The sequence below is a fragment of the Drosophila kikkawai genome, chromosome 2R (genome assembly GCF_030179895.1).
Source record: "Drosophila kikkawai strain 14028-0561.14 chromosome 2R, DkikHiC1v2, whole genome shotgun sequence".
Taxonomy (NCBI): Eukaryota; Metazoa; Arthropoda; class Insecta; order Diptera; family Drosophilidae; genus Drosophila; species Drosophila kikkawai.
This window is the reverse complement of record NC_091729.1, coordinates 26,195,043-26,216,477: the sequence shown is the minus strand read 5'-3', so window position 1 is coordinate 26,216,477 and position 21,435 is coordinate 26,195,043. Positions and strand designations below refer to the sequence as shown.

Here is a 21,435-nt window from a genome sequence, read left to right as displayed (position 1 = left end):
ATACTCCAAAGTCATGAGCTATATTTGCTATTTACAAATTATTTTTTAAAGAATTCTTTTTATATTCTTTTGAAGATTTACGGATTTAATACTCCTTACATCACTTTTTAGCATGTTTTTTGAAGTTTTTAACTCATTTTGAGCTCTAAATATTGCAAATCTTATTCTTTGTATTAATTTCAATTAGCTCTTCCCCAAAAAATCTCCATTTCCCACTCGCAAAGACAAGCCCTTTGCCTAAAACTCCCCCCACAAAAGACATAATGTATGCACCCCAGGCCAGACCGAGTACACTGCACTTTTTCCTTGGCTTTGGGAATAGGGTCAAAACCGCAACAAATTCCGCTTTTGCCTTGTGCAGGGCCCAAGAGTCAACAACACTTGGTAGGGCCTCAAGGAGGAGGCCATTCAGCTCCAACTCTGGCTCCCACCTGGCCACCTGGGGCACTGTTGCAACATCAGGCGGACATGGACATAGACAGGTATGTGTGTGCACAACACTCTAGCCCGGAGGGGGGGACTTTTAAGTGGCAGTGCCGGAGAAATATCCTTGGCTAATGTCGTGATAGAGCTCCACCGCACCACCCCAAAGTCCAGCAAAAAGTGGAGTCACGGAGTAGTCACAAATTCAGGGGAATTCCTAGAGACATCTATGAGTTAATTGTTTTCAGGTTTTCCGTTTTTTATTTTTCGCTGTACAGAGTTTGTTTCTAGTTTTAAACTGTGATTTATTCGTGGATTTAGTTTCGTTTTCGAGTCACATAAATTTGAAAACTTTGTGTTACTTGTAGAGTTTTTTGATAATATAAAAAAACTTTGAAACTTTGGTTACGCCGTTACCCGAATTCAACGCGCATTTGCATCGATCCGATGCACTGCACTTGCCGTTCGTTGAAAAACTAATCCGCCGCGGACAAATACCTTCTTATACGTCGTCCTGCGCTGTGGCAGGACGACGGCTTGGCGGCTGACCACCACTCGGCAGGACACCCAGAGGCAGTCGGCGAAGGAGTCGCCGAAGAAACGAAGTCGAAGTCGAAGTCGCTACGGGTATACTACGTGGGTCAGTAAACCTACTTCCGGTTGACATAAATACGCCTTGGACATGAAAACTTTGGCACTGGCGGCGCGCCGCAAGTTGTTTTTATTGTTTCAAACTTTTTTTTTCCTTTTTTTTGCCATGACTCAAGACAGGTGGACAGCGGACAGTGGAGTCCAAGAATCCGCCGGGGCAGGTGTGTGCGGAGATCGGATTTTTCATTTGGGGAATTCGATTTTTGGAGATGCTTTTACTTAGCTTAGTTGGGCAATTTGATCTAGCTGCGCCCTTTACACTGGAAATAATACTTTAATTTTGTTTTCATTCAAAACAGGGGCGAGGGTGAAGGAGAGGTAGAGAGTCAGCATCTGGGCTGCATTTAAATAAATATTTTAATAAATACAAGAAAGAAAGCTAACTTTGGCCAGCCAAAGTTTGTATACCCTTGCAGGTAACAATTAAAATAAATCATAACTAAGCCAAAAATGCATTAATTTCGATTCGGAAAGCAGTTTTGAGTTAGTTTTTATTAATTTAAAGAAACTGCATACCAAATTTAAAATTTTAAGAAATCAAAATTTTTGGCCATTTTTGCTAATTTTAATGATGTAACCCCTTATGAAATTTCGCAAAAATGGCCAAAAAATCGATTTCTTCCGGACATGTCTAGAAAGATTCCCCTGTTGATGCTGATCAAGAATATATATGGTTTATGGGGTCGAAAATGATTCCTTGACTTAGAAAAATATTATTTTGTATTATAAAATCGGATTTTTTATATTAAAAAACTTCTTGATTTTTTTTAAATTAAAAATATCATAACTCGGCCAAAAGAGCATTAATTTTAAATCGGAAAACTGTTCTGTGCAAGATTTTCTACAGTTAATAAATCTGCATACTTCATTTAAAAATTTTGAAAATTCAATTTTTTATCAAAATCAAAAATTTTAATGATGTAACCCCTTATAAAATTTTGAAAAAATTAAAAAAAAAAAATGTCTTTCTAAAATGGCCAGAAAGATTCCCCTGTTGATGCTGATCAAGAATATATATGGTTTATGGGGTCGGAAATGGCTACTTCACTGCGTTGCAAACTTCTGACTGAAAATATAATACCCTGCAAGGGTATAAAAATAAAATAACCAAATATCCATATACCATTTTAAAACAGAAATTTCCCTTTAATAGAATATAACTAAATAATAATGACTTTCTAATTCTCTTTAATTTCCCCCAGTGCATTTGCAATCTAATCTTGGGCTTGGCTAATCTCATACAAGACCCTCTCTGACCCAAATCAATTATGCCAAACCCATGCAAATTCATATAATTTCCGAACTGCACCTTTGCTCACCTTTTTCGGGAGCGGCGAGCAATTTCACCAGCAAGAAGATTTTCCCACGCGATATTAGCCAGGCAGCTCCTCTTCTTTGTCATATTTTTTTGGAGGTCCTGCGAGGGGGAAGAGTCCATCAGGGTTTGACCCACATCGGGGGCCTCAAATTAATATCAATTGTGGCAGGATTGCGTGTGCGAATATGTAGCAAGAAGTAAGAAGTACGAATTGCCCGAGGAACGGCGGGGATTGAAAGGCATTTATTTTGTAATTGACTGTGACCAAGGGGATTGCACAATGACTAGGCCAAGCTGAGGTGCTGGCGAGCTCCCTAAGCGAAATTAAGTAATAATTATTATGATGTGTATACGCTTATAAATAGCCAAGCAAGGCGAATAAAGGTCACACTTAGGCAGGATCCAACACTGGGTCCCGAATTCTTGACCTCCTTGCGGACCTCTAAATGGGCAACTACTTAATAGTGTCGTATATATTAAAGAGGGGAAACCCGAAAAACAAGACTGAATACAATTAAACCATTAGTGGGGTTTTATTCTCTTAAAGTTAGTATTTCTAGGGAATAACAATTTTTAGGAGATTCTATATTGATAAGAGATTTTTCTTTAAAGGTTTGTCTACTTGAATTTGTAGGGAAGTAGTTGTAGTTCATTTCTGAAATCAAATTTAACATTTTACAAATTCTTCAACTATTTTCTAATGCAATTTTAAAGACACCCAACTACTTAATCCCTTGAGGCCATACATCCTTCAATTTCCTGTTGCTGCTTCCGCATTTCGTATTTCTTCAAAACAGCCATATTCAGCTCAGTGACATGAACCTGATCCTCCAGGTAGTCGATGTCGTGATCAACCTGCAGCCGCTGCTGCTGCAGCTTGGTAATGTCCTTCTTGAGGAACTCCATAGCCTCCGGCAAAGCAAATTCCATCTGGAGAGTACTAGAGTTCGCCTGGAGGATCACCTTCTCCACTGGCTGTATGGTAACCCATCGGAACACCCCGTAGGTCATGTGCATCATATTTTTATGCTCCTCGCCGGGCTTACGCATGAACATGTCAACCAGCTTCATGTTGGCCTTGGCTTCCTCCAGGCGCATGATTATCGCTGTTTTCTGCTCCTCCAGCTTCCAAGCCAGTAAACTATATTTTTTGTAGAACGTGTTCTGCAGATTGAGGGCCGTCTGGACATCCGAGTTGAACTCGGTCTGGGCTATATAGGCTCCCACATTCCCAATGTATTCGGCTTTGACGATGGGTGTAAAGGACTTTCGGTTGCCAAGGGGCTGCATCTTAATGTCCTCAATAAAGGCAAACATTGTGGGGAATTTGGAATATTATAAAAATTTTAAAGGGAATAATATGTTTAAACTAATAATTTTATTTTTGAAAGATTTCACCACGAGAAAACTCAACTAAAATCCACTAAAAATACAACCCAGAGTCTCAGCTTAAAATCCAGCTTGGTCTTTATTTTGCAAAAAACGTTATTCTTACCCTAAATTGTACAATTTTAATGTAGCAATAATTTAATTTTTAAAAGCGCTTTCACATAGATCCTAATCAAATATTGTCATAGTCTTCGTCTAATTCGAAAATGGTTTCAGTGGGTGTCGCTGATGGTGCCGCAGTGGCCTTTGGAATGATGGGAGCGCTGCTCTTTCCAGCCATTTGGTTCACATTGTTGTTGTCCGCCGGCGCAAAGCCAATTGATGTCGGCCTGCTGCTCGCCGCTCCGACTCCGGCTCCGGCGGCCACGATATTCGTTAGATCTATGTTGATAACCGGGGCAGCGATATCAAAGTTGAAGGCGGCGCCGGAGTTCGTGGCTGGCGCGGAAACGGCAGCCTCTGGGGTGCAGAGGCTCCGCATCTGCACGTTGCTGTAGTCGATCTTGACGATGGGCTTGTTCAGCTCGTAGCTGCAGATCGGGGCAGGTATGGCAGTGTCGAGCTGCACCGGCTGCTTCTTGTGGTGCTGCGAGTGGGAATTGGGCGGCCGTCCCCGTTGTCCCGGCGTGTACGCAGGCGTGGACTCCGAGCGGGCCAGCTTGGCGGGCAGGGTGTGGGTGGGATTAAGGTGGGGAGGAAGCTGCTGCTGCTGGCGCTTGGTGCCTGCGCCGCCACCGCCGTTTAGGCTCATGGAGCGCATGTAGGCAGCGGTGGACGCAGTGCCATTGTTGGACTGCGAGCGCATGGAGGTCGATGGCAGGCTAAGATCGTATGGCGTGTCCGAGTCGGGATATTGGTCCTCCGGCGAGCTGCGCAGCATGTCGTCCTCGTTGTAGGCGGCCTCCTCGGCCACACTGATGTCGGGTATGTTGCGCACCAGCTCCTTGAGGAAGTCGAACCGCTTCTCCGACACGATGCACTGCCGCATGTGCGACGGCGACAGCGTCTTGGCGTTGCGCGAGTTCGTGATGCGCAGCGTCTTCGTCAGCAGCGACTCCACGAACAGCTCCAGCGTGCGCGAGATGATAACGGGCACCGCCTGCGCCACCTTGCCGATTTCCTCGTCGCTCTGCATGATCTTCTTGATGCGGCCCTGCGGGAGGGGAGAGAGGAGGAGGTTTACAATCACACCCGGTTCTTTGAGCCGCCCCTGATTACGCCCGTCTGTATGTATGTTTATGTGTACATACACACACACACACACACGGGCACGCACAAAACTGATAACCCATCTGCGGCCGCCGCGGCGAGGAGCGCTCCGCCGACGGCCGCCGCTCGCCGGGATTCCTACTCACCGCCGGGAAGCGCGCGTTGTATTTTTTCTTCTTCGACGGCATGGCGCTGTTTGTGAAGTAATCGCCAAGTCCTAGCGAAATAAAACAAATGCCTGTGTGTGTGTTTTTCACACAGAACTCCTTCGATGTCTGCGCGCTTGGGCGAATGGCAGCACAGGCTGTGCGCGCTCGGGCGAATGGCAGCGTAGGCGGTGCCATTCACCGGAAACATCAACAAATTGCGCAATCTGGCAACATTGCTTCGCTTCACTGTGACTGACAGGGAAGAAGAGGAAGAAGACCGAATGAGCAGCCTGTGTTTTTAACATTTAGCAATTTGCCCAAAAATAAACGAAATAAGGCGAAAGTTTCATGTCTGACACGCGCAAGGACCGTTGCAAACCATACGCCTGCCGCATACAAGCCTGTCTAAGCAGTAAGTAATCGCATTGAGCGCATTTTCCCAGTTATGTAAGCGGCTCATAATGATTTCAGAGAATAACTACCAGGAGGATAAGTGCCTGGATGTCCTGGAGGATATGCGCCAGTGCTGTCTAAAGTGGCATAAGGTATCCGTCTGCTGCAGTGGAATCGATCTGGAGAAGCGCTATTTGCCAGAGGAGAAGCAACCATCCGGCAAGTCGTGAGTTTAACAGAGTTCTTCTCAAACCAGGCTTCACCGTACACTCTCCCTGTTTGACAGTAAAAAATAATGTCCTTACCGCAATACAAGCCACCGAAGGAAATCCAAGACTTGCTAGACAAAAAGCAACAGCAGCAACAGGCCAACAATCAACGCCGGCGAACGGCCGTGCTGCCCAAACGCTCGTGGATCCAGCGCAATCCACGCCTATTCCAGATCACCTTCCTCACCGGCTCCCTGCTGGTGTTCTTCTCCAAGCCCCTGTACGACTGCTTTATAGCCGATCCCCTGCCGCCGCTAGAGGTTAAGGTGCCGCCGCACAAGCGCTGAGCGGCATGGAATCGGTGCGCAAGGCCAATCAACGTCTTCGCAACTACCCGCTCCTGCTGACCAAGTGCGCGGACAAGGCCACGGCGTATGCGGTGTGTGTGTCGCGGGATTTGAACGTGCAGCACAAGATCTGCGACGCCGAGTTCAAGGAGTTCCTCGCCTGCATTCGCAAGAGCGCCCAGGAGATGAAGACCAAGCTGTAAGCCAAAAATCAATCAATAAAACTAAGAAAATGACGCAAGCGAAGCCAGCGAATGCCACTGGGTTGCAGCGACTAAGTCGCCGCATCCTGCAGACCAGCTTTCGCACCCACATCCTGATCTCGGCGGTGCTGCGCATCGCTCTGATTTGCTACGGCCAAATACATGATAGCCGGTCCGCCGTGCCCTACACAGACATCGACTACAAAGTGGTCACGGACGGGGCGCGACAGGTGCTGGCCGGGGAGACGCCCTTCGCCAGGCACACTTACCGCTACAGCCCGATTATGGCGTACCTGCAGACCCTCAACATCCTGCTCCATCCCGCCTGGGGGAAGCTCTTGTACGCCACCTTTGATCTGATCATTGCCACGCTCATTTACCGTCTTGTGCACATGGAGATCAAGAGCCAGTACCAGAAGACCGTGCAGCATCTGCTTAGCAAGTTCAACCGGCCGCAGGAGTCGGATCAGTCGCTGGACGCCTTGGACGAGCGCAGTCACCCGGAGAACCTGGCCCGCGCCTCCGCCTGCTTCTGGCTGTACAATCCGCTCACCGCTGTGATATCCACCCGCGGCAGTGGCGACTGCTTCTCGAGCTTCTTTGTGATCCTGACCATCTATCTGCTTTTGAAGGCGGAGCACAAGGGCTCACACAGCCACTGGCTGATCTTCGGGGCCGGCCTAGCCCACGGCCTGGTGATCCACCTCCGGCTGTATCCGCTGCTCTTCAGTCTGGCCTACTATCTGTCGCTGTCCACGCGTCTCACACAAACTCCCTGGGATTTTCTGGGCCAAGTTCTGCGCCCCAACAGACAACAGCTGTGCCTGGTCATCGGAACCCTGGTCAGTCTGGTGGCCTTCACCTGGACCTTTTACAGGATGTACGGCTGGGAGTACATCTACGAGGCCTACTTGTATCACTTTGTGCGCAAGGATCCGCGCCACAACTTTTCGCTGCAGTTCCTGCTGCAGTATCTGGGCAGCGCCACGAGTGCGGTGGAACCCTCGCTCTTCCTGAAGCTCTTGGTGATGGCGCCGCAGTTCCTGCTCATCCTGCACTTGAGCCTGAGCTTCGGCCAGTTCCGGCAAACGTTGCCGTTCTGCATCTTCGCCGTGGCCTTCGTGGTGGTCACCTACAACTCGGTGGTGACATCGCAGTACTTCATCTGGTACTTGGCCATCTTGCCGCTGTGCCTAAACAACTTCAAGCTGCTGTCGTGGCGTCGATGCTTCGGCCTGTTAATCCTCTGGCTGCTCGCCCAGGGACTGTGGCTGCTGCCCGCCTATCTGCTGGAGTTCCGCACGTGGAACACCTTCTACTGGATCGGGCTGCAGGGTGGCGTGTTTTTTGCCGCAAACGGCTACATACTGGAGCAGCTGCTGAGCCACTACGGGTTCACCCAGTTCAAGATAAGCTACAGGAAGTTGCTCTAATCACAGAAAGCGGTTTAATACAAAAGAAAAACTAATACAATGTTGGCGTAAGTAAAATATTAAATCTATTGTTTGTATTCAGCTCTTCGTTGAGCTCAAGAACTTAATGTAGTTGAACAGCCTTTCGTTCTCCTCGACGCGCATTGCGAACACTCGACTTGAGATGCTCCAAACATCGCTTTTTCCTATCATGTCCGTCTCGAAAACGTTGCCCAGCTTGTTCCACTGGTATTCTGTGAACTCATTCTGGACACGGCGGTACAGGGCTCGCGCACAGGGGCATTCCACGGTGATGTTGTTCACATAATTGTACTCCTTGCGGTTCTCGTAGAGCCGCCTGGTGTGCTCATAGTCCTTGCCCAGATCCTTCTCGTTTGACAGGAACATGTGATAGGCACGCTTCTTGCTGGCCGGCTTCTCGAGGCAGAGGAAACACAGCTTTTGTGAGTAGTCACCGTCGTTTATCTTTGGTGAGTTTTCAGCTGGAACATTGGTCTTGAGCAGGATCCTGCTTAGAATCACCGGGAATGTCGTGGGATTGACTTTGGGCGCTTCTGGAGCCGGAGCTGCCTTCTTTTTGCCTCTTTTACGGGGGGCATTCGGATCGCGCTTTACTCTTCCGGAAATATTCAGCACCGGTGACTCAGTCTTGGGGGCACTGGTAGATGGTGATGGTGGAAAGTAATAATACAGGTCCTGGTCCTCAGCTTCCATGGTTTGCCTTGTGTTTGCGCAGGTTGTGTACTTTGTAAGTTAAGTTTTTAGGAATACTGAAATTTGCAGAGCTAAAGACACTCTATTTAATGGACGAATTGTTTTGTATAAACTCGAAATGGTAAATATTTCACAACATCCAAGTTTGGAGCTTTTGGAGCTTACAATTGGGGATGACACATTGGCGATAACTGTGACTGTTTGGAGGTAAACAACATCAATTAGGGTGAACCTTGAAAACATATTACAAGTATAAAAGAAATCAAATTTATGTTTATTTATTTATTAAATTAACCAGCTAGCTAGCTATTTGTGGCGCTCAGAAACTTGATATAATTGAAAAACTTTGCCAGTTCCTCGTACTGCAACTTGTATATTCTCTCTGATAGATTCCAAACATCCCTTTCTCCAATCCAATCAGTCTCGAAAATATTTTTCTGCTTGTTCCAAGCCACATCGGTCAACTTCTTTTGAACTCTGTGGCACAGGGATCGGGCACAGAGTGTTACCATGAATGTCCTATCAACAATCTTTAGGTCCTTTTTATTATCGTACATTTTTCGAACGCGTTCCGTGTCCCTTTCCAGGTCCTTTTCATTTGAGAGATACATGTGGTACACTCGCTTCCTAGTAGCCGGTTTATCCAGGCACAAAAAGCACAGATATTGGTCAAAGTCTGATGGATTTATTCTGGGGACTGCTGCTGGGGGAACGTCTGCCTTAAGGAGGATTCTACTGGAAATCACAGGAAACGTTGCTGGATTGATTTTTGGAGCCACAGCAATCACAGGTTCCGGGGGAGGAGGAGCAGAAACCGGCTTCTTTTTCCCTCGGGTAGGGCTTTGTTTTGGTTCCACTTTTCCGGATATATTTATCACTGGTGAATTGGCTGACACCGAGCTAGATTTATTATTTTCCTGAGTTATAGACTCCATGACTATTTCTTCTAATGTTTGTACTTTCTTCTATAACGTCTGCTTAAATACTAAATTGTTCGGCAAACCTAAAGTTTGGTTGTTATTTCACATGAAGTTCAAAAGCTTTACATTAGTCATAAGCTTTTGTTTACAATTTCAGTTGAATGATTAAAAAATATACATTTGTTTATAGATTTTAACATTGTTTATTTTGTTTATTAATTTAAATAATAAGTTAAGATTTAATCAATCCTTTGTAACGCTCAAATACTTTATGTAGTTGAATAGTAGTTCATGCTCTTCGTCGCGCTTCTTATTAAGTCTTCTAGATATTGCCCAGGGATCGTTTTTTGCGGACATATCCACCTCGAAAACATTGCCTTGCTTGTTCCAAATAGCCTTTGGAAACATTTTCTGAACCCTACGATAAAGAGTCCTCGCACAGAGTGCGTTTTCCGTTAACTGGTCAACTATCTGCAAGTCCTTTCTATTCTCGTACATTTTGCGTACACGATCGAAATCATTTTGCTTGTACTTTTCGGTGGACAGGAACATATGGTAGACGCACTTTCGAGTGGCAGGCTTTTCCATATACAGGAAACACAGGATTTGGGTGTAAATCCAAATGTCATCGTTCGGGGGACCAGGTGGAATGCTGCTTTTCAGCATTACTTTGCTTAGAATGGATGGAAATGTATCGACGTTTACTTTAGCCATGGCTTAAGTAAGGGTTCTTAACAAGTATGTTGTTTCCTTTTGACTGATCTTTGAATACTAAACGTTGAAAGATAGTTGAGAATAATTCCACAAACAGTTCAAACAAAAAGCTCAAAGTAAAAGCCCATTCTTTATAAATATTATGTTTATTTTTTTATAAAGATTTATCAAATTAAAACTAAAGTTCACTAGATCTTCATTTAATGTAATTCTTATTCAAATAACACAAATATTCACAGATTTCCCTTTCTTCCTCTCGTAGGGCCTCCGAAACAATTTGTTGTATATATTGCATTGAATTCTTGCGATACTGAATTACGTTTTCGTTAACCCAATGCTCCTTGCTGATTCTATCCTTAACCCGTGGGAGAACTCCTTTGGGATCAAACGCAGGTCCGCTTATTATGGCTCGAGATTTAAAATTGTCAGGCCCGAACTCGTAATACTGTTTGCCATTTCTCATTATCTCCGTAGCGGCGAATCTTTCAATGGCATTCTCATCTAGTTTTTGTGGTTTTTCGCCATTTAGAAGTAGTTTTTGCATGTGTTTTTCAAAGTCAAACTCAAAGTATGCCTTTGGGTTACTGGTTTTGGGGGGTTTGTCTGATGATTCCGAGGTCTCGGTGGCAATAGCCAAAACTCTGATGTTTGAAGTCATGTTGGTTTCTGAAAAATATCTGATATAAAGGAGAGTTTTGAAATAAAACTCATTCAACTTACGAGTAACTGATGTGTTTTGCTGTATTTATAGCTTGTATTTATTTACAAATGAAATGATTCAAAAGCTCAACATTAGCGATGGCACTTTTTTGTTGATAACTTTGGGTGAATGGTATTTAGCAGCTGTTTTTTTAAATTAGGGTGGATCTAGTACGATATTTTGATTAAGTGTTATTACAATTATCATTCAGATAGGACAAATACTGATATATGTCAGCACTCTCCTCATCTAAGGATTTGGAAACCGTTTGAAGTATAAAATCTCTGGAATCTTTACTATATCTTGCCACATTATCGGTGACCCAATGGTCCTTGCTGATCTTCTCCTTGACACGACTCAATATACCTTTGGGCTCAAAGGCAGGCCCATTTATCATCCAGCCATTTATCTTATCGCCCGGACCAAACTCGTAATAATATCGTCCGTTTTTCTTTATGTCCTTGGCAGAAAAGGTTTCAACTGATTTATCTAAATAAACGGTGGTTAGTGGTCTGGCACCATCCAGTAGAAGTTTCTGCAGGTGCTGCTCCAAATGGTGCTCCAAGTGGTCTTCAAAATACGCCTTCTTGCTCTTGCGAATCGGAGTTTCTTCTATAATTGCACAGGATTCAGTTCCGATAGCAAATACTTTGGATTTTGAGGTCATTATAGAACTGTTTCCAAATAATATTTCTGACTTTACGGGCAATTGTTTTATAATTTGTTTTAATTGTTTACTAATGAAATAGGTTCCCTGAGAAAGCTCATATTGAAAGCACAAAGTTAGTGATGAGTTTATTGTTTATACTGGCGAATGGCAAAAAACATATGTTTGTTTAGGATGGACTTAAGAATAATGTAATATATCTTAAAGATACATGAATTTCTTGAATCTCTTGAATTCTTGTCGAATCTTACCACATCAGTAAGCCAGTGTTCCTTAATGATTTTATGATGAAGACGCCTGGATTTCAAAAATTTCAATTATTTCGTTATTGATTAATTTGAATTTGAATGGTGAATCTAAATATCTATGATTTTCGGCAATCAATAGCTTTTCTAATCTAAATTATAATACCCTCTAGCACACTTTCCCTTTGTATTTGTACTTGTTTTTCGGCAAGTTGTTACCTCGTTAAGAGGTCATTTATTAGTTTATCTCCAACACAAGCTCCGTGCCAGAGCTGTTCGCACCTTATCAACTGTCTGTCAGCGAACTCACAACATTAAGTCTATTTAATTTGGGAACTTGGGAAACAACAAGCAAAGGCCTCTCATCGCTCTCCGATCCGAAATGGCAGATAAAACCTGTTGGGCATCGGTGATTTTTTATTTATTTTCAACGTTTGGGGGCATTAGTACACGGGCATTAGGAAGCGTGCTAGATAGCTGAGATAGTATATTCAGGGGGTTTTTCTAAACCAGAAAACCATTTCTCCATACCACACATCAGGTGTGTTTATTACACACCCAGTAGTTAGTTCCTACAGGTTTTGTAATTGAAGCGTATCTGGTACTACGATCCAGCTGATATAACATTTGTCGATTTGTACTTAATAAGGCTTTTATTATTAATTTTTTTATTTACTTTTGCAATTTTGACTTTGACTGGTGTCGAGATAGCTGCAGAAAAAGTCCCCGTTTACTGCCCTAAAATTGCGATCTAGCAAATAAATCATTTTATAATAATAATAATTGATTTGTCAACAAATATGCACCCAGAAAATAAGCAACTTCCACGTTTACGTTTCACGTTTACGCAACTGGGCAGCTGTTAGTGAGTGCAAGCCATTTTATTTATGCCTTTATAGGCTACATATATAGCTCCGGTGCTTTCCCCGCATTGGCACAAATGTTTACATTCCCGATTCTCCTCCAGTTTGTGTTTATTCAAATGGCGCGATCTTGATCTGTATTTAGTGCCCGGTTCCGCTCGCCACCGATCTTGGCAGCCGACTGAAAACGAAAAGCCAAGCTGAACTTGAAACGAGCGCTGGAGAGCTGGAGAAGCGACTCGAAACGGGAAGCTTTTTGGAGCGTAAATTGTGCAAATTGCTATATATAGAGGTTTTTTGTTTGTTTGTAAATAAACCAGAGTCCCGAGTAAACGATTTCTCGATCTTGTATATGTGGTATCACCTGGCAACTGGGCTTCAAGTATTTATTAGCTATTCTACATACAAGAGTGCCTTTTTCTTGTGTGGAAAACTTTATCGTCTTATCGCTTCGAGTGTTGGAGGGTTATTACCCTTTTTTTTGTTGGGAGGTTCTTCTAATTATGTGGCATTTTTTTGGCTTCACGTTTACGACCCATATCAAGGGACTTAACAATAATGATAACAGGGGAAGTTGGCCAAAAATCCCCACCGAACTTCAGCTGCACTTCGGTTGCTGATAAGTAAAATAGGGTATAGGAAAGGTTACACCAAGAGAAATGAGTTTGGAATAAAGTTTATAGTCTTATTTGGAGCAAAGAAAATTCAATAAAACTGTAAAGGCTGAAATATTTAATATATTTTTTGGGAATATGTTTTAAGAAATTAAATTTAAATAAGTACTTTTTACTTAACAATACATTTTATTTATATCTTTATTATCTAGGATATATGGGTAAATACTTTACCGAAATTCGTAGTGAGCAATGCCACCTTTGCCCTCAACTGAGACAGTGACAGGCAGGTCAGAAATCGACGGAGGCGAAGGTGTATTTTCTGAAGAATTCAAGGAAGTCAGGAGGAACTAAGATCAGTATATGATTTAATTATAAAAGGTATTACTACAGTACTTATTTTTAATAGTTTTTCATAGTAACATCATAACTTTATAGCCATAAATACCTGTCCTGTACTAGGATAATGGGAATTCCTTTATACCCTTGCAGGGTTTTATAATTTCAGTCAGAAGCTTGCAAAGCAGTGAAGGAGCCATTTCCGACCCTATAAACCATATATATTCTTGATCAGCATGAACAGGCTAATCTTTCTGGCCATTTTGCAAAGGAAAAAATTTTTTTAATTTTTTCAAAATTTTATAAGGGGTTACATCATTAAAATTGCGAAAAATTTGGATTTTTAAAATTTTTTAATTTAATATGCAGATTTGTTAAACTATAAAAAACTGACATAAACGCTTTCCAAATTGAATTTGATGCTTTTTTGACTTAGTTATGAGATTTTTAAGATTTACTTAGCATAAAAAATTATCATATAAAAATTAGGATAAATACGTATTTAAAGATTATATTATATATTTTGTACAGTTTTTTTATATATAACTACATCAAGTAGTTTCTCGGTGCTAAAAATGTAGTTTCTGTGTAAAAATCCTAGGATGTACAGCTGTGAATAAGCCTGGCCAATGGGCAGAGATAGCCAAACCCCTTACAATGGGCCACACCAACAGGTGGTGGCGCTTAGTCACACCAAAAAAAAGAAAAACCAAAAACAAAAGACCAAAAAAGACCTTATCAAAGGTGTCTCCCCCCGCAGGTGGCAGAGTGTCTCAAAATTCGATACTCTCAGGCCTACGAGGTGATTTCCGTGCCGGCCCTCAGGCGAAATAAAAAAGCCCCGGCGTAGAGCCGTTCGGCTGGTATAAAAGCGGCTCTACAGGCGGCGATATCGTCCAATAGCCAAAGCGCCAGCGTTCCCTAAACACACAGCAGCAGCAGTCGCGATTTCCGCGATTTCAAAGCGAAAGCAAACCCGTAAAATACGTAAAAAGCCAGCAGAGAGGGAGTTCCCCCAACGGAAGCAGACACAACAATTGGATATTTTGACCTTAAACAGCAGCTGTGACAACCAACGGATTGCTCATCACGTGAAGAGTTCCCCCTGAGAAAGAGAGGAGAGTTCAAAGCAGAGAGAGATAGAAACCACACCGATAGAGCCGGAGAATGAGCTAACTGAAAAGCGAAGAAGAGACGGTGATTTTTGCGAGTGATTAGCAGCGGAAAGAAACAACAACAGGCAGCAGCAACAGCAACCACAGCGAAAACTGAGGTAATTCACACACAAAAACATGGGCGTTCGTGTGATAGAGACCGATTCGGCCAGCGATTCGTACGACGATGACGACTGCTCCACATGCCAGAAGGCGCAGGGTAAAGTCCCTAAAACCAAGCGGAGTACTCCGCCCCCGGAAACCACTATCTACGCCAGCAAGGATCTGGTGGGCAACCACAAGGAGTATCGCATCGAGAACAACTCGCGGGATCTGCGCATCATTGGCAACGGCAACCGGATACGGATAGTCAGCAATTCCGGCAGCCTGCAGATCATTGGCAACGGCACCCGCCTCAAGATCCAGAGTAATAGCGGATCGTTGAAGTACACCGGCAACAATGGACGCATCTACCTGGGCAGCGAGTCGCCGCAGCAGGCCGTGGACTACACGGGCTGCAATGGCTTGTTGAAGGTGGTCAGGTCCCTGGATCTGAGCGGCAACAAGAAGCAAAAGCCCAGCACGCGATCTCCGAAGACCCAGAGCAAGCCAAAGGAGGCCTCCGCGGGCATTGAGATCGACAGCAATCTCACCATCGAGCACGGAGTGTCCGGCAACATTGTGATCAAGAATGCCATCAATGTGAGCATTTAGAACCAGGCGGAGGAGGGGAGCTCGATCTCTAGTCAGAGGCCAAAGATTAGTGTATCAATCCCAGAATCGTATTGCTGCAACTCTTGCCCAGTTCCTACCGACTGCAATTAGTCTTATCTGTGACTTTCGACTGCTACAACTAGAGTATTACCACAAACGCCACGTCGCTAGTCTAGAATATATATATTCATCATGACCATATTTAGCCTAAAACAATAATGTCCCCCGATTATGATAAGGAGTGACTTATTTATAGCCAAAAACCTACGCACAAAGAACAAAATGCCAGAGCTTCATTCCGAGAATGAATACTAAACTATAATAATCAAAAATAAATAGAAAATGTATATAATCAGAAAATACCTTGTAAAAACAAACTGTTTTTCTTTATAAGGCAAGAAAAATCCCCTGACCTCTCAAGTGCTTCACATTTTTCACTGGAGCTGTGTAAACTACCCAACCAACATTGCTTTTCCTCAGCATAACCGAGTGGGGCTCCATTATCTCATGCTTTCCAGTCACAACTTCCGAGAATTGTCTTATTAATCACTGCGAATTCCGATTCTGATGCAATGTCATCTCAGAAATGACCAATGACCCATTTTTTCTGGGGTCACAAACTAAAAAGTACCCAGCAAACACGTCTCTTTATCGTTGTTGCGATTAATTAATTAAATTTCGCTTTTCAATGGGTTGGCGGAGCGGTGCCCTTGGTTACGGTTACTTTCCAGTGCCGAATATCAATTCTCGGGGATTTTTTTGTTCACGGTGACAGCGGAATACAAAAGCCACAAATACATTACCGAAATTCGTCGTGAGCCATGCCACCTTTGCACTCAACTGAGACAGTGACAGGCAGGTGAGAAATTAACAGAGGCGAAGTTGTATTTTCTGGACAATTCAAGGAAGTCAGAAAGGAACCAAGTTTAGGATATGATTTATTTACTAAAAGTATTACTACTGTACTTGTTTTTAATAGTTTTTCATATTAAAATCATAACTTTATACCCATAAATACATGTCCTGTATTAGGATAATGGGAATTCCTTTATACCCTTGCAGGGTTTTATAATTTCAGTCAGAAGCTTGCAAAGCAGTGAAGGAGCCATTTCCGACCCTATAAACCATATATATTCTTGATCAGCATGAACAGGCTAATCTTTCTGGCCATTTTAGAAAGAAAAAAAAATTTTTTAATTTTTCAAAATTTTCTAAGGGGTTACATCATTAAAATTGCGAAAAATTTGGATTTTTAAAATTTTTTAATTTAATATGCAGATTTGTTAGCCTAGAAAAAACTAGCATATAAGCGCTTTCCGATTTGAATTTGATGCGTTTTTGACTTAGTTATGAGATTTTTAAGCTTTGCTTAGCATAAAAAATTATCATATAAAAATAGGTTAAATACCTATTTAAAGAATTTAAATATTTCATGAAGGCTTAAGCCATTTACAACATTAATTTATATTTATTTATTTATTTATTTTATATATAAAGGTAGACGGGCAAACCTCTTGTTTCGCTTTGGCCAAGGCTCTGGTGAGTTCCCTGTAGCTTAAATTGATAATATTAATAGTTTTTCGTTGGTCATCAGGTCACCCAGTTTAGGCTGCAGCTGCTCCACCAATGACTTCACTTCAAAGCCTTACGTTTTTTCAACTTCGACTATAAGCACCTCGTTAAAACTGTAAAAAATTAAAAACAATTTGAATTTGTATCATTTTTATACTTAATATACATATTAGGTAACTGAATTAAAAAATAACATGCTGTTTTTTGGCTTAGTTATGGCTATTTTAAACATCGATTTTCACCGCGAAAATAATATCGCTCAGTGCTGCCACCTTTTTCATAGTATGTGGTGAATTTCACCACAACCTCTATATTTCTAAAAGGTGGCAACGCAGCTCTATGGTTATCGATAAAATTGCATTGTTTGGTGCAAATGGGAAGAATACAAAAAATAATCTCTAAATAAGAAATTGAAATAAAACAAACATTTTGCGACACCTGAAGCACAAAATAATGTTTGGCGCCACGCAATCCAACAACCGGATGAACGACTTCGAGGTGGCCTCGCCCCCGGACGACTCCGTTTCGGCGTTGGAATTCAGCCCGAGCACGCTGCAGAAGAACTTCCTCATTGCCGGCAGCTGGGACAACAGCGTCCGCTGCTGGGAGGTGGAGCAGAATGGCGCCACCGTGCCCAAGTCGATGAAGACGATGGGCGGGCCGGTGCTGGACGTGTGCTGGTCAGACGACGGCAGCAAGGTGTTCGTGGCCTCCTGCGACAAGCAGGTCAAGCTCTGGGACCTGGCCTCCGACCAAGTCATGCAGGTGGCGGCCCACGACGGCCCAGTGAGGACGTGCCACATGGTCAAGGGTACCAACTACACATGCCTGATGACCGGCTCCTGGGACAAGACCTTAAAGGTAAGCGAAACTCAAGCATCCATCATGGGCAACAACATGTTGAACTCTCCTCTTTGTGATCGCAGTTCTGGGACACGCGGTCGCCCAACCCCATGATGGCCATCAACCTGCCCGAGCGCTGCTACTGCGCCGACGTGGACTACCCCATGGCCGTGGTGGGCACCGCCAACCGAGGCCTCATTATATACTCGCTGCAGAACAGCCCCACGGAGTACAAGCGGCAGGAGAGCCCGCTCAAGTACCAGCATCGCACCATATCAATCTTCAAGGACAAGAAGAAGGAGCCCACCGGCTACGCCCTGGGCAGCATCGAGGGCCGCGTGGCCATTCAGTACGTGAACCCGGCGAATCCCAAAGACAACTTCACGTTCAAGTGCCACCGGACCACGGGCACCACGGGTTTCCAGGACATTTACGCCGTCAACGACATTGCATTCCATCCGGTTCACGGCACTCTGGTGACCGTGGGCTCCGACGGAACCTTCAGCTTCTGGGACAAGGATGCCCGCACCAAGTTGAAGTCAAGCGAGGCCATGGATCAGTCTATCACAAAGTGCGGCTTCAACGCGAACGGCCAGATCTTTGCCTACGCCGTGGGTTACGACTGGTCCAAGGGCCACGAGTACTTTAACCCGGCCAAGAAACCCCAGATCTTCCTGCGCTCCTGCTACGACGAGCTGAAGCCCCGCATTAACTGATCGGAAGACTTTTTTAGTTTTAGTGAAATCCCATATATGTACTGCGAATGAACGGGTTCGACAAAGTTTAATCAATTAGCTATTTAATGGTGTCCCTCATCGTGGCCGTGACCATGTCCATGGCCGCCCTGGCCCTTGCCAATGCCCAGGCCATACTCCACGGCGACGGTGGCCAGGAATGCGCAGAATCCGACTCCTAGGCCGCGGAACATGAAGGTGGTCAGGCGGGATCTGTGCGTGCCAAAGGCCTTGGGTTCGTAGCGCCAGGCCTCGTTCCTACGGGGAAGTAAAGGTAGTATGTTTGCCAGAGTTCATCGTCGGATTAGGACACTCACCTCAGCCATGGATCCTTCAGTCCCTGGCGGCCGAGCGCCTCCTTCACCTCCACGAGTTGGGGCACATTCTCCACCTTGTAGGTGGAGGCATGCGGCACTGTGTAGGGTTCACCGTGATGATGTCCGCCCATATTTATTGCGCTGGAATTCGGGAAAGAAGCGTTAGTGTGCTCCAGAAAGCGGTTTAACCTCTAGCCCCCGAGAATTACATAAGAATGTTTACGTTTGTCAAGCTGAGGCCCGCTGTCAATTGTAAAACTGTAAGACAGAAAGCGCAGCCTTCTTATCTTGCTTTTAAAGCGGCTTTATCCCACCTTAACAGCGTTATTTTAAGAAAAAATTGACAAAAATATAAAATACAATAAATACGCACAGTTGCCTAGGGATGAACGGTTGACGATAACACCCTAACAGCTGATTTATCGATATATCGCAAAAGTGTGAATACTATCCATGGTTGAAAACATGACTGACAATTGGAAATTCCATGGTTTGAAACTCGACTGCCAATTGGAAATGCCATGGTTTCAAACTTGACTATTCATTATACGAAAATTACCTACTGCTGCCTTCTGATCGCCTGGTATTCAGAAAGGAAAAATTAAAAATTTGCACTGAGATTTTGGCTTCACCGGACTTTCATGGCAGTTAAAATTTGAAAAATGCACGAGTGCATGCACCAGGCTCCCAGAACGCAGCAGCAAGCAACGTTAACAGCGAATATTTAAACAGAAATTTGAATTGCAACGGATGGCCAAAAGTATGAATACGATCCACGGTTGAAAACATGACTAACGATTTGATGTGTCATGGTTTGAAACTCGACTATTAATTATACGAAAATTACCTACTGCTGCCTTCTGATCGCCTGGTATTCAGAAAGGGAAAATAAAAAATTTGCACTGATTTTGGCTTCACCGGACTTTCATGGCAGTTAAAATTTGAAAAATGCACGAGTGCATGCACCAGGCTCCCAGAACGCAGCAGCAAGCAACGTTAACAGCGAATATTTAAAAAGAAATTTGAATTGCAACGGATGGCCAAAAGTATGAATACGATCCACGGTTGAAAACATGACTAACGATTTGATGTGTCATGGTTTGAAACTCGACTATTAATTATACGAAAATTACCTACTGCTGCCTTCTGATCGCCTGGTATTCAGAAAGGGAAAATAAAAAATTTGCACTGAGATTTTGGCTTCACCGGACTTTCATGGCAGTTAAAATTTGAAAAATGCACGAGTGCATGCACCAGGCTCCCAGAACGCAGCAGCAAGCAACGTTAACAGCGAATATTTAAACAGAAGTTTTAATTGCAACGGATGGCCAAAAGTATGAATACGATCCACGGTTGAAAACATGACTAGCGATTTGATGTGTCATGGTTTGAAACTCGACTATTAATTATACGAAAATTACCTACTGCTGCCTTCTGATCGCCTGGTATTCAGAAAGGGAAAATTAAAAATTTGCACTGAGATTTTGGCTTCACCGGACTTTCATGGCAGTTAAAATTTGAAAAATGCACGAGTGCATGCACCAGGCTCCCAGAACGCAGCAGCAAGCAACGTTAACAGCGAATATTTAAACAGAAGTTTTAATTGCAACGGATGGCCAAAAGTATGAATACGATCCACGGTTGAAAACATGACTAGCGATTTGATGTGTCATGGTTTGAAACTCGACTATTAATTATACGAAAATTACCTACTGCTGCCTTCTGATCGCCTGGTATTCAGAAAGGGAAAATAAAAAATTTGCACTGAGATTTTGGCTTCACCGGACTTTCATGGCAGTTAAAATTTGAAAAATGCACGAGTGCATGCACCAGGCTCCCAGAACGCAGCAGCAAGCAACGTTAACAGCGAATATTTAAACAGAAGTTTTAATTGCAACGGATGGCCAAAAGTATGAATACGATCCACGGTTGAAAACATGACTAGCGATTTGATGTGTCATGGTTTGAAACTCGACTATTAATTATACGAAAATTACCTACTGCTGCCTTCTGATCGCCTGGTATTCAGAAAGGGAAAATAAAAAATTTGCACTGAGATTTTGGCTTCACCGGACTTTCATGGCAGTTAAAATTTGAAAAATGCACGAGTGCATGCACCAGGCTCCCAGAACGCAGCAGCAAGCAACGTTAACAGCGAATATTTAAAAAGAAATTTGAATTGCAACGGATGGCCAAAAGTATGAATACGATCCACGGTTGAAAACATGACTAACGATTTGATGTGTCATGGTTTGAAACTCGACTATCAATTATACGAAAACTACCTACTGCTGCCTTCTGATCGCCTGGTATTCAGAAAGGGAAAATTAAAAATTTGCACTGAGATTTTGGCTTCACCGGACTTTCATGGCAGTTAAAATTTGAAAAATGCACGAGTGCATGCACCAGGCTCCCAGAACGCAGCAGCAAGCAACGTTAACAGCGAATATTTAAACAGAAATTTTAATTGCAACGGATGGCCAAAAGTATGAATACGATCCACGGTTGAAAACATGACTAACGATTTGATGTGTCATGGTTTGAAACTCGACTATTAATTATACGAAAATTACCTACTGCTGCCTTCTGATCGCCTGGTAT

General features: G+C 43.5%; 12 protein-coding genes across 19 annotated transcripts; 6 read left to right on the top strand and 6 right to left on the bottom strand.

The window, feature by feature from the left end:
* Window positions 1-2,901: 2,901 nt before the first annotated feature.
* On the bottom strand, window positions 2,902-3,800 carry LOC108072319 (prefoldin subunit 3). Its single transcript, XM_017163393.3, has one exon. The coding sequence runs from the start codon at window positions 3,707-3,709 to the stop codon at window positions 3,119-3,121; it is 591 nt and encodes a 196-aa protein (XP_017018882.1). The 5' UTR covers window positions 3,710-3,800; the 3' UTR covers window positions 2,902-3,118.
* Window positions 3,801-3,834: 34 nt separating this feature from the next.
* On the bottom strand, window positions 3,835-5,193 carry NC2alpha (negative cofactor 2 alpha). Its single transcript, XM_017163389.3, has 2 exons — window positions 5,137-5,193; window positions 3,835-4,934 (listed from the first exon to the last, which is right to left on the bottom strand). Exons 1-2 carry the CDS (start codon window positions 5,176-5,178, stop codon window positions 3,954-3,956), a joined length of 1,023 nt encoding a protein of 340 aa, XP_017018878.1. The 5' UTR covers window positions 5,179-5,193; the 3' UTR covers window positions 3,835-3,953.
* Window positions 5,194-5,379: 186 nt separating this feature from the next.
* On the top strand, window positions 5,380-5,960 carry LOC108072326 (cx9C motif-containing protein 4). Its single transcript, XM_017163406.3, has 3 exons — window positions 5,380-5,551; window positions 5,611-5,758; window positions 5,819-5,960. The coding sequence occupies exons 1-3, from the start codon at window positions 5,488-5,490 to the stop codon at window positions 5,826-5,828; spliced, it is 222 nt and encodes a 73-aa protein (XP_017018895.1). The 5' UTR covers window positions 5,380-5,487; the 3' UTR covers window positions 5,829-5,960.
* LOC108072325 (uncharacterized) lies at window positions 5,828-6,329 on the top strand. The gene has a single exon (XM_017163405.3). The coding sequence runs from the start codon at window positions 5,828-5,830 to the stop codon at window positions 6,086-6,088; it is 261 nt and encodes an 86-aa protein (XP_017018894.1). The 3' UTR covers window positions 6,089-6,329.
* LOC108072327 (uncharacterized) lies at window positions 6,094-6,329 on the top strand. The gene has a single exon (XM_017163407.3). It carries the CDS (start codon window positions 6,094-6,096, stop codon window positions 6,289-6,291), a length of 198 nt encoding a protein of 65 aa, XP_017018896.1. The 3' UTR covers window positions 6,292-6,329.
* On the top strand, window positions 6,321-17,036 carry PIG-M (Phosphatidylinositol glycan anchor biosynthesis class M). 2 transcript variants are annotated; one of them, XM_070284626.1, is made up of 3 exons: window positions 6,321-7,771; window positions 16,866-16,907; window positions 16,963-17,036. In XM_070284626.1, the coding sequence occupies exon 1, from the start codon at window positions 6,321-6,323 to the stop codon at window positions 7,722-7,724; it is 1,404 nt and encodes a 467-aa protein (XP_070140727.1). In that variant the 3' UTR covers window positions 7,725-7,771; window positions 16,866-16,907; window positions 16,963-17,036. The 2 variants fall into 2 exon arrangements, with proteins under 2 accessions (XP_070140727.1, XP_017018877.1); XM_017163388.3 differs by lacking the exon at window positions 16,963-17,036 and adding an exon at window positions 13,374-13,542 and having other exon boundaries at window positions 16,866-16,901.
* Window positions 7,716-9,428, bottom strand: LOC108072317 (uncharacterized). Its single transcript, XM_017163391.3, has one exon. It carries the CDS (start codon window positions 8,436-8,438, stop codon window positions 7,803-7,805), a length of 636 nt encoding a protein of 211 aa, XP_017018880.1. The 5' UTR covers window positions 8,439-9,428; the 3' UTR covers window positions 7,716-7,802.
* On the bottom strand, window positions 10,243-12,746 carry LOC108072323 (uncharacterized). 5 transcript variants are annotated; one of them, XM_070284630.1, is made up of 3 exons: window positions 12,491-12,746; window positions 11,691-12,435; window positions 10,243-10,749 (listed from the first exon to the last, which is right to left on the bottom strand). In XM_070284630.1, exon 3 carries the CDS (start codon window positions 10,728-10,730, stop codon window positions 10,269-10,271), a length of 462 nt encoding a protein of 153 aa, XP_070140731.1. In that variant the 5' UTR covers window positions 10,731-10,749; window positions 11,691-12,435; window positions 12,491-12,746; the 3' UTR covers window positions 10,243-10,268. The 5 variants fall into 5 exon arrangements, with proteins under 5 accessions (XP_070140731.1, XP_070140730.1, XP_070140732.1 ...); XM_070284629.1 differs by having other exon boundaries at window positions 11,691-11,736; window positions 12,361-12,744; XM_070284631.1 differs by having other exon boundaries at window positions 12,361-12,435; window positions 12,491-12,744.
* Window positions 10,789-11,684, bottom strand: LOC108072321 (uncharacterized). Its single transcript, XM_017163396.3, has one exon. The coding sequence runs from the start codon at window positions 11,437-11,439 to the stop codon at window positions 10,957-10,959; it is 483 nt and encodes a 160-aa protein (XP_017018885.1). The 5' UTR covers window positions 11,440-11,684; the 3' UTR covers window positions 10,789-10,956.
* On the top strand, window positions 14,370-15,728 carry pirk (poor Imd response upon knock-in). Its single transcript, XM_017163395.3, has one exon. It carries the CDS (start codon window positions 14,793-14,795, stop codon window positions 15,366-15,368), a length of 576 nt encoding a protein of 191 aa, XP_017018884.1. The 5' UTR covers window positions 14,370-14,792; the 3' UTR covers window positions 15,369-15,728.
* Window positions 17,037-17,293: 257 nt separating the features above from the next.
* On the top strand, window positions 17,294-18,570 carry Rae1 (ribonucleic acid export 1). The gene is made up of 2 exons (XM_017163390.2): window positions 17,294-17,801; window positions 17,867-18,570. Exons 1-2 carry the CDS (start codon window positions 17,394-17,396, stop codon window positions 18,497-18,499), a joined length of 1,041 nt encoding a protein of 346 aa, XP_017018879.1. The 5' UTR covers window positions 17,294-17,393; the 3' UTR covers window positions 18,500-18,570.
* On the bottom strand, window positions 18,539-19,265 carry ND-B12 (NADH dehydrogenase [ubiquinone] 1 beta subcomplex subunit 3). 3 transcript variants are annotated; one of them, XM_017163403.3, is made up of 3 exons: window positions 19,208-19,265; window positions 18,835-18,975; window positions 18,539-18,775 (listed from the first exon to the last, which is right to left on the bottom strand). In XM_017163403.3, exons 2-3 carry the CDS (start codon window positions 18,963-18,965, stop codon window positions 18,583-18,585), a joined length of 324 nt encoding a protein of 107 aa, XP_017018892.1. In that variant the 5' UTR covers window positions 18,966-18,975; window positions 19,208-19,265; the 3' UTR covers window positions 18,539-18,582. The 3 variants fall into 3 exon arrangements, with proteins under 3 accessions (XP_017018892.1, XP_017018890.1, XP_017018893.1); XM_017163401.3 differs by lacking the exon at window positions 19,208-19,265 and adding an exon at window positions 19,044-19,186; XM_017163404.3 differs by lacking the exon at window positions 19,208-19,265 and adding an exon at window positions 19,058-19,185.
* Window positions 19,266-21,435: the final 2,170 nt, after the last annotated feature.

Bases quoted from the DNA above. Each gene is read 5' to 3' on its own strand.
- LOC108072319 (XM_017163393.3), bottom strand. From the start codon at position 3,709: ATGTTTGCCTTTATTGAGGACATTAAGATGCAGCCCCTTGGCAACCGA.
- NC2alpha (XM_017163389.3), bottom strand. From the start codon at position 5,178: ATGCCGTCGAAGAAGAAAAAATACAACGCGCGCTTCCCGGCG. The intron at 4,935-5,136 runs GTGAGTAGGAAT...CCCCTCCCGCAG, and splicing joins ACAACGCGCGCTTCCCGGCG to GGCCGCATCAAGAAGATCAT.
- LOC108072326 (XM_017163406.3), top strand. From the start codon at position 5,488: ATGTCTGACACGCGCAAGGACCGTTGCAAACCATACGCCTGCCGCATA. The intron at 5,552-5,610 runs GTAAGTAATCGC...TAATGATTTCAG, and splicing joins CATACAAGCCTGTCTAAGCA to AGAATAACTACCAGGAGGAT.
- LOC108072325 (XM_017163405.3), top strand. From the start codon at position 5,828: ATGTCCTTACCGCAATACAAGCCACCGAAGGAAATCCAAGACTTGCTA.
- LOC108072327 (XM_017163407.3), top strand. From the start codon at position 6,094: ATGGAATCGGTGCGCAAGGCCAATCAACGTCTTCGCAACTACCCGCTC.
- PIG-M (XM_070284626.1), top strand. From the start codon at position 6,321: ATGACGCAAGCGAAGCCAGCGAATGCCACTGGGTTGCAGCGACTAAGT.
- LOC108072317 (XM_017163391.3), bottom strand. From the start codon at position 8,438: ATGGAAGCTGAGGACCAGGACCTGTATTATTACTTTCCACCATCACCA.
- LOC108072323 (XM_070284630.1), bottom strand. From the start codon at position 10,730: ATGACTTCAAACATCAGAGTTTTGGCTATTGCCACCGAGACCTCGGAA.
- LOC108072321 (XM_017163396.3), bottom strand. From the start codon at position 11,439: ATGACCTCAAAATCCAAAGTATTTGCTATCGGAACTGAATCCTGTGCA.
- pirk (XM_017163395.3), top strand. From the start codon at position 14,793: ATGGGCGTTCGTGTGATAGAGACCGATTCGGCCAGCGATTCGTACGAC.
- Rae1 (XM_017163390.2), top strand. From the start codon at position 17,394: ATGTTTGGCGCCACGCAATCCAACAACCGGATGAACGACTTCGAGGTG. The intron at 17,802-17,866 runs GTAAGCGAAACT...TTGTGATCGCAG, and splicing joins CCTGGGACAAGACCTTAAAG to TTCTGGGACACGCGGTCGCC.
- ND-B12 (XM_017163403.3), bottom strand. From the start codon at position 18,965: ATGGGCGGACATCATCACGGTGAACCCTACACAGTGCCGCATGCCTCC. The intron at 18,776-18,834 runs GTGAGTGTCCTA...ACTTCCCCGTAG, and splicing joins CTGAAGGATCCATGGCTGAG to GAACGAGGCCTGGCGCTACG.